Source organism: Stylophora pistillata, chromosome 14 (assembly GCF_964205215.1).
Source record: "Stylophora pistillata chromosome 14, jaStyPist1.2, whole genome shotgun sequence".
In the NCBI taxonomy this organism is placed as follows: Eukaryota; Metazoa; Cnidaria; class Anthozoa; order Scleractinia; family Pocilloporidae; genus Stylophora; species Stylophora pistillata.
Genome location: NC_142532.1, coordinates 13,985,838 through 13,995,711, shown reverse-complemented (window position 1 = coordinate 13,995,711; position 9,874 = coordinate 13,985,838). Strand labels below are relative to the sequence as shown.

General features: G+C 39.0%; 1 protein-coding gene across 1 annotated transcript; it reads right to left on the bottom strand.

The window, feature by feature from the left end:
* Positions 1–3,920: 3,920 nt before the first annotated feature.
* Positions 3,921–7,109, bottom strand: LOC148716664 (uncharacterized). Its single transcript, XM_088744225.1, has one exon. The coding sequence runs from the start codon at positions 6,118–6,120 to the stop codon at positions 5,299–5,301; it is 822 nt and encodes a 273-aa protein (XP_088600351.1). The 5' UTR covers positions 6,121–7,109; the 3' UTR covers positions 3,921–5,298.
* Between the last annotated feature and the right edge of the window lie 2,765 nt (positions 7,110–9,874).

Sequence of the window (9,874 nt, the reverse complement as noted above, 5' to 3'; positions counted from 1 at the left end):
AGTGTTGTTGATACAAAGTGTGACAGCTTACTTTATTAAAAAGTGCGACGACTTGTTATTACAAAGTGCGACGGCTTTTTATTACAAAATGCGACGATTATTGCAAAGTGTGGCAGATCTCTTTCCTCCGAAAAGCATTCCGGTTTATCTTTTCGGGATATCACTAATAACAAACCCATTTTCACTGTTGTTCACTCTTTTTTGCAAAACCCTGCGGCGAGATTAATACTTTTCGGAGTTTCAAAATGTCGAGATCAAACAAAACATTACTTTCAGGAGGCAGTGGAGCGATCAATGAATTTACTGATTCAGCGAAACAATTCAGCCTTACAAAAGGACTCGATAATCCCCGTTTTTCTCTTCAGAGTAAATCCAGTACTTCCCGTCAGTATCTGGTCGCCTTTACTCGCTTTGATCTCAGCGCAGGTATTCACTGGAAGTTCTTCGATGAATCCGGCAGGCGGGAACTGCATTAGAAGAAAACAAATTAGAAATAGGTAGTTATCGTTAACTCCAAAGCTAGTTTCGTCGCTTGGAAGAGTTACAATCTCGTTCTTTTTCAAAATGAGTATTGTTTACCATCGGAAAATCAATGTTGAAGGTTTTGAAACTTCTCGGCTAAACTCGAATGGGAACTTGCAGCCGAAGTAGAACTGTTTATGTAATGTTTTTGATCAACGGCTGAGCGTACACAACAATTTTCACCATATTAGCTCTTGGTAATTATTGGTAGGACTTGCGCCTCCTGTATGTTATAGCTGTGTTAAAATCATCCTGCATCATGCTTATCGATGGGAAGTTATGTCGCACTTTTAAATAAGCGTCTCACTTTATGATACCTGTGGCACTTTATTGAGAAATTGAAAAATTGGTGTCTAGAAAAGGAAATTGGCAACGAAATCGAGAGATTTCAGGAAGAAAATCTCAAAATAATGACTAAATCGCTTGACAGGCACTTGAAGAGCCTCTATTTTTTCCATTGTACTTGACAGAGAATTTATTTCGTCGAAACAGGTGTTGGATGTAAACACCAAGCTTCACTTGACTGAATGTGGATTATTTTATTGGGGTTTATTTTATTGTTATATTTTTCTGGACCCAATGTCTACAGGTACTGCTCCTAAATACTGGAGATGGCCGCTTAACGAATACTCCATCACACAAAGCCTTCGATTTTATTATTATTATTATTATTATTATTATTATTATTATTATTACTAAATTTTCAATAAAAAACTTTCAATCCTTTTTTGTCCTCCAACCAACATATACTGTCCTGCTGAGTGTGAGTGTAGCACGACTTGTTATAAATGTAGTTTTTAATGTTCTTTGTAAAGAATTAGTTCATGCTTAGCGTGGGTATATCGAGTTATAAATGCACGCAGGAAGTTTGGAGAGCAGGAGAGAAGCGCCAGAGTTGCTCGAGGCGTAGCAGAGAGAAACTCTAGTTGCAAAATGTTACACAATTATTCAAGTTGTGTCAGGTTTACTGAGTTGGCACAAACTAACAAAAAACATTTCGAGACCAAAGTTTTATTCAAAGTATTGTAAATTTTGTACTCAGAAGCGAAAAATGAACGAATTTCTTGCATGTACGAGACCGCGTATTAGATTCAGTATTCCTGACAGAAATGTTGTTTACCGGAATTCACGGTCAGAACATTTTGTAGGCTAGGTTTTAGTTTAAAATTTTAAAATGAACTGATTTTAAAATTAGAATATCCTATTGAGCAATACTTTTAGGACATATTGAAACTTACAAATAATATTTACCGTTCGAAAAACGAAGTAAAAAACGTAAAGTTTATTGTATTTACGAGACCCGTGAGGTAGCTTTACCATACTTAAATTTTTGTTTTTACCAGAATTTACTACCAGAAGATTGTGTACGTTAGTGTTGAAATTCTGAAAATTGTACGACTTCAAAACAAACGCTTCTATTGAACAGCACTTCGGGGACATATCAGCACTCGAAATTAATGTTTACCGTTGTAGAGAAGATTCCCCAACGTCTCAAAGCCTCAATTTAAGTCAGAAATCCCAGTTTTGTTGTTCCAGTCGGCTAAGCCGATAAATGGCAAGGAAAGTAATCCTAATTATAAGTAAATTCAAATTTATGTTTTGAAGTTGTGGAAGTTGGCTCGTCTGTTTGCTGCAATAGCCTGTATAAATTAAAGTCTCCTATTTAGAATGAAGAGAATCATTGGTGTAATCACCATTTGTGAGGCGGTAGGTACAAATTAAAAACTGGACAACTTTCTAAGTAAGCGAAAATTCTCAGGTCTAAACCGTTCATTTTGTATGCATTTTTGGCGGTTACAGCTGCCCATAGTATAGATAATCTTGTTAGCAACAATTATCAAACAAAATCATTTAAAAACTAGTAAATTTTACACTGTTAGTCCTGTTACCACTAAAAAACTTTTTAAAGCAATTACTGATTAACTTCTGTCTTTTTGTCTTTCTTTTTCTTGTCATTATCAAGTTAATGTGTGAATTTTTCAGATCAGACCTCGAGGCGTTCTTTTAAAATTAGCCAAAGGATCAGAAAAACACCTAAACAGAAAAACACAGATATATTTCTTGCTTCCTTGTCTACATTGGTAGACCCAACAAGACCTTTTGTAGGAGAGGAAGAGCACTGAAAAGTTGAGGCGCTTAATATTGAAAACTGAAACTATTTCCTAAGTGGTTGATAAAATACTGGTCAATCATATATAAAATTAGGGCCTTTCACCTTTTAGCTGAGACTGAGTTGCTCGTTTTCAGTCAATGAAATCATAGATAACGTCATACTTTAAAATTAAAACTTTCTGTACAAAACCGACGCTTAGTAAGGCCATGAAAGAGCATTTTAGATTTGTCATACGCTAATGATAAATTAGGCGGGAATAATAACTCGATGTTTGCAGAAGGGATTGCAATTGATATTCATTCTACCTTTTATATGGACTTATCATTAAGTTCTGGATTAAAAGGTCTTGCTCATGCTCACTTGCGACCGTCATTTGCTTCGTCAACCAAAATCTTCTTTTGAATAAACAGAAACCAGAAACTTCAATTGAAGAATCTCCAGTAAGAGGTATCACTTTATCGAATACAGCGTTTAGAGCGAATAAAAGATGAGTAGTCAGAGAACATGTGGATAATCAATGCACATTCCTTAACACTCTTGCATCAGTTCAAAACGCAAAAACCTTTCTACTTTGCTGTCCCCCCGCTCCTTCACCTGCCTCAACAGAATAAATACTTTGGCAGCAGCTGCATATCTTCTGACATAAATCTACTTTACCTTCGACGTACAGGAAACTGGCGTTTGTACTTACTCAGATCTTAGGATGTTCACGTGATATCCACGTGGGTTTTTCTTAAAATGGAGAGTGTTCAAGTGATGCATCAGTTCAAAAAAACACTGGTGCATGATTTAACTTGTCAAAACATGATTATATTAAATTACGACTAGCACAAAGAACATCGAATAGGCACACTAGCTTAAACCAAAATAATCAAACTGTAACATATTACACAGAGGAACTATAAAATTAGACGGAATGCAACAGTTTTTGTGGGATGAAGTTGCTTATTTTGATTTATTTGATCGTATCAATTAATTATCGCTTAGATACATGAAAGTGTTTCGCCAAAACGTTGTTTCCGATATGCCGAAACCCTTTGTTTACTGATAAAGGTAAGTATGAAGCCTTTGATCTGAAAGAGGTTTCGTCAGTTCTGCTGCGGTAAGTAAATATAAAAATAAACAGGTGAATAAAGACAAAAAAGAAAAGAAAGAATAAAAATATAAATGAAAACATAAACAATGCTCCCCGGAAAAGTTCTATACTTGAGCTAAGTTTGAATGTGAATGTTTGTTTTAGGTAAACACTTTGGGCATCACACTCAAAATCATGTGGCATAGGATTCGGGAAATGACATCAGAGTTTATTTACATTAGATTCTTACATTGTTAATAAAAAAAGTATAACACCAGTTGACCGAACGGCGAGGGACCAGAAGCCAAAAGACTTCGTTGGTGTTTCTTTATCCTCAGACTGTAACACGCATCTGGCGAATGATCTTTCCACCTTAAAAGGCATCTTAGAAAGTTTATGTATTCCTTTGTGGTCACTGCTGGTTAAAGCTTTTTTGTTCTTTCCTAAGTTCGATGATGTTTTTGTTTTGGTCTATGATTTCCTGAAGAATAATTAAGCTAGGTTACGAGAACTCTAAAAAAGCTTTTACTCAACCGTCGGTCATTTCCGCAGAAAATTAACGGGGATTGCTCCTCTGTTATTGTTCGAATCAAAGATTTCAGAGAGATAGAAAGCATTGCTCGAATGTCGCACAATAACGCAAAAGCTGGAGTTTCTAGTTCCATGTATATTTTTCACAGTATATGGGGTTTGGAAGACATCAAAGTGAATTATGAAGACGAAACATAACTATTATAGGAGAGCCCCCTCCTAGATTACTTCATCACTCCAAGATGCGTAAAATATGCTGACCAATCAAAGCAAGTAATCGGCGCCAGATAATTGTCGTACGCTGTCACTTATCTACTTGGGGGTAGAGGGACCGCCATTCACCTCCTCCTTCACCCTTGCCCCATTTCCCCCCTTCGTTTTGCTACGTTGCTTGTAGTGTATGAAATGGCTTTTTTTAAGAGCTGCAAATTGTTCAAAGTACGTTTGACAAGTAAAACCTTGACCACGCAATGAGAGGGAAATGACTGAAGCATACAAAGCAATTTATTGGTCACTTCTTCGCAGTGAAACTGGATTCGAAGATGAATTTAATTCAAATGATCCAAAGACCTACAGGCAAACATCGAAAGATCATACCTTTTTTGCAATAAAGCTCTGAGAAAAGGTGGTTATTAGGGAGCACTGGATTTTATCTGATGCGACTATCAAAGTCATCGAGGCCTATTGCAGAGTTAAATGGGTCAATCTGATTCGAACGTTGATTCACTAACCTATCTGGTGTCGCCCTTTTTCATCGCGACTAAAAGCAGCAGTCGTCTGACTGAAATAATTTTGGGCATTCCATAGAGCCTTCCTTTGGAATTTTAACTTGCCACATGTTATCGTTAGCATTAAAAAAACAGAATGAAAAAACCAGTGAAAGATGAAGAAGTAAAGAAACGTTATCTTCAGCATATCCTGAACTCTTTTAAGATAAAAAATAAGATAATGATATCAGTTGCTGTCAACTGTCATTTTAGAAGCAAGTTCCTCGCCTAGAATTCTTTTACGGATGATAATTGATTTCTCATAGCACTCTTTAGATTTAGCATGTTGCTCAGTATTTAAGTAGGCCTAAGTTGTCATAACTCGTCGCCACATCATCATTATCCTCACCGAAAATCTTTTCACGAATCATTAGAGCCTTTTGGTGGAACTTCTCGGCCTCAGTGTATTGGCCAGCGGCATTGTAAAAAATTCCCAGGTTGCTGTAACTTTTTGCAACATCAGCATGCTCTTCACCGGAAATCTTTTTGCGTATCATCATCGCCTTCTCGAGGAACTCTTTAGCTTTAATGTTTTCTCCAGAGTTGAGGTACACTAGTCCCAAGTTTTCATAGCTAGTCGCTACATCAGCATGCTCCTCACCGAAAATTTTCTTACGAAGCATAAGAGCCTTTTCGTGTGAAACTTTTGCATTTGGGTATTGTCCAGTGTCAGAATTTATCAGACCCAAGTTTTCATAGCTTGTCGCCACATCAGTATGCTCTTCCCCAAAAATCTTTTCACGAATTACAAGGGCCTTCTGGTGAAACTCTGAGGCTTCATTGTATTGCCCAGTGTGATGGCACACTAGTCCCACGTTACTATAACCTCTCGCAACATCGGCATGCTCTTCACCGAAAATTTCTCTAAAAATCTCCACCGCTTTTTCGAAGACTTCTCTGGCTTGATCAAATTGCCTAGTTTTAAAATGCACAAGGCCCAGGTTGTTGTAACTTGTCGCTACATCAGCATGGTTTTCACCGAATATCTTTTTACGAATCAGCAGTGCCTTTTCATGGATCTCTTTAGCTTTGATATACTGACCACTGTCGTAGTACACAAGTCCCAAGTTGCTATAACTTACAGTTACGTCAGCATGTTCTTTATCGAACATTTTCTCATAAATAGCCACTGCCTTCTCGTAGATTTCTTCAGCTCGCGCAAATTGTCCAGTCCTAAAGTACGCAAGACCCAAGTTGTTATAACTTGTCGCCACATCAATATGCCATTCACCGAAAATTTGTTTACGAATCCTCAGTGCCCTTTCGAGAAGCTCTTCAGCCTCAGTGTTTTTTCCACTATCGTAATGTACAAGTCCCAAGTCACTATAACATGTTGCTACGTCAGCACTCGCCTCACCAGAAACAATTTTTCGAATTATCAGGGACTTTTCGTGGAGTTTTTCAGCTTCAGGAAACTTTCCGACCCTGAAGTACACGCGGCCCAAATTGCTGTAACTTGTTGCTACATCAGCATGCTTCTCACCGAAAATCTTTTTGCAAAGAGTCAGTGACTTCTCATACAGGTCTTTGGCATCAGTGTATTGTCCTGCGTTATAAAACACGTCTGCCAAGTTGTTGTAACTCGTAATTACAGAAGGATGGTCCTCACCGAAAATCTTTTTAAGAATTATTAGTTCTTTGTAGAAATGAAAATAAACAATTTAAAAAATCGAGTTTCCGGATGGGATTTGAACCCACGACCCTCCGTGATCTAGTCGGATGCTCTAACCACTGAGCTACAGGAGACTCTATGGTGAGCAAGGGTCAATTAGTGGGTATTGACTGGAACCGCATCACGCGGCTACACAGCCAAACATCAGCTAGCGCATAGAAGCTCACTAACAGCATCACGCTGTCACATTAAAGCATCACATGCATTAAAGCATCACATGCAGCCAACCATCCTCCAAAGTGAGCGTGTAGAAATGAAAATAAACAATTTAAAAAATCGAGTTTCCGGATGGGATTTGAACCCACGACCCTCCGTGATCTAGTCGGATGCTCTAACCACTGAGCTACAGGAGACTCTATGGTGAGCAAGGGTCAATTAGTGGGTATTGACTGGAACCGCATCACGCGGCTACACAGCCAAACATCAGCTGGCGCATAGATCACGACTAGATCACGGAGGGTCGTGGGTTCAAATCCCATCCGGAAACTCGATTTTTTAAATTGTTTATTTTCATTTCTACACGCTCACTTTGGAGGATGGTTGGCTGCATGTGATGCTTTAATGCATGTGATGCTTTAATGTGACAGCGTGATGCTGTTAGTGAGCTTCTATGCGCTAGCTGATGTTTGGCTGTGTAGCCGCGTGATGCGGTTCCAGTCAATACCCACTAATTGACCCTTGCTCACCATAGAGTCTCCTGTAGCTCAGTGGTTAGAGCATCCTATTAGTTCTTTCTCGAAGATTTCTTTAGCTGAATTAAAATCGCCATTTTCGTTACAAGCTCTCCCGAGGCACCGTAGCCAGATTCCAATTTCATTCAATGATACGCAGGCGGTAATTTCCCCTGGAAAACTGCAGTCTGACAAGTAACTTGACATCCTCTTAAATAGACATTTAGAATGAGAGACCAGTAGACTTAAACGCAAACGAAGGTGTTCACTTCGGGAGATATTACGATCTCCCATATCTTGTAGGAAAGACTGAAATGTTTTTACTGCTGCTGCCATGTCCTGATCTTTCTCATTGGAATTTGGACTACGATCTGCTCGTCGTTTGAGAACCTCGTGTACAATGCTATGTAAACGCAAATATGTAGCTCCAGCCTCTACGTTTGCTGAAATAAGTACTAATGAAGATCTTACAATCTTTTCCGGTATCAGCTCCTTTGGCAGAATCGGATTTCGAAATTTTACGAATTTAACAGCAGCCTCGAGTGGGATTAATTCTGATGAACATAGTGAAAGAAATGAAAACAAGTGTTGGAAAACGTGATTACTGTCAGCAGCTCTTTCAATGGCCATTTCCATTGCATTTGCCATGGATTTAGAATAAGCATAACTCTGACTGGCGAGAAGGTCATCCGGCGTTTCATGCTGTCCCCCAATTGATTTTTCTAGATAGTCCGACCAACCAAAGTTCGGAGACCTATTTTGCACAACAGTTTGGACGTAATACGCAGCAGCTGCCAAAGCCAGGGGTTGATAATCGAGGACTTTATCAACATTTCCGGCCTCCCGTCCGTCATCAATTTGAGATACTTGCTTCAAGAGCTGCACTGCATCATCCGGTTGCATTCCTTCACTGAAGGATAAATGATACGAACAGGGAACTGTAGTCGTATCTTGAGTAGTAATCAGCACTTGACCGTATCCCCACTCATTCATGGCTGCCTGAGGAAGAAGGGCATTGACCAACTTTAAGGTTACCACATTATCAGCAATTATTAGCCAGTGAGAAAACTTCTTAATCTTAGGCAATAACAAGCGCTTTATTTGCTGGATTGTTTCGCTCTGGTTCGCCTTTCTTGTTGTCTCAAGATTAGTCAAAGCATATTCACTGACCAGAAAATGCCTACAGAGAGTAAGGTAAGAAGCAGCAAGTGTTTCGATGCTTTCTGCATTCAAAGTAAAAACAAAATCTAGACTATCGTCAGCTCTGGATTGGGAGCGAAAGAATTCGTCTCCAACTTGACGAGCGAGTTGACTTTTGCCACATCCAGGGTTTCCAGAAATATAAATCGTGCTAATCGTTCCTGGATTGCGCACGTAAAGTTCCTCCATTTTCTCTTTAATCTTTGTCACCTCTCTCGAACGTGGCACAATTCTGTGTGGTGGTAGAGATGTCAGAGAACAAAATGACGCAAGTTTCAAGTTCATCTCTTAAGTGAGAGTCTTGTTTTCTTCTGTCGCAGAACGAAGTTCTGATTGCACATCTTTCAGCGCGGTTATCGTCATTTCTAAATCACACGTGGTTTGAACCAATTCGCTTTTGAGATCTTGAACTTTCTTCTCCATGTCGTTTAATTCTTCTGTTCGAAAACTCCTTTGGTTTTTGATATCCTCAACTTTATGGACAGGAAGACCCAAATTATTAAATGAATTGATCACCTTTCCCATGCATATCTGAAATTCAGCGTCGACAAGTTGGGCCGCACACGTGTGAGCAATGTCATTTCGGATCTCGCGAAGAATGTCCACATCGGTCCAGACCGCTGGGCTGAGGGCTGGTCTAATGCTATCTGAGAAGAGGATCGCAAAAAACAGACAACTGCAGTCCCATTCCGCTGTGTTTCCATTTTTTATTTTTGATAAATAACATGCATTCCTCGTTTGACCTCTTGTACTTTCGTTGTTGAAGAAGTCAATACCGTTTTTTGGTGTTTCTCGCCATTCTCCATATGTTTTCTTGTAGCGGGAATCCCATTCTCTTTTGAAAATTGTCCGTAGTCCCTCTGGAATCAACTCAAAAGCTACGTACCATATTCTAAAATAGTTCAACTGACCCAATGTATACTCCATTAGGAATTTTCCTGTAAAAGAAATCAGTCAATTTAATTAATTACTGCGACAGAATTTCTCTTCAAGTTGTCACTATGGACCTAATTAAACGATCTAGCCTATTTGACGAATAGAGAAGCCTTGACAGTGCTCTGTTCTGTTGTAAAGCAATGAGGAAGCAGCTAGAGCTCTCGAGAAGCGTGTTTCTCCCCACTTTATTATTAATGATTCCGTCAAATTTCCCACGCATTACTTTCAATTCTTAAAAAAAAAAGTATATTTCTAAAGCGAACAACAGCGTCGTGAGCATGCTCTATACTCGCATAAAGCACGCTGCAATAAGCCAATCAGAATCCTTGTTAGGATACTTCAAGTATTTAGATTGGTTGAACAAGACTAAAGGTGGAAAAATGTCAA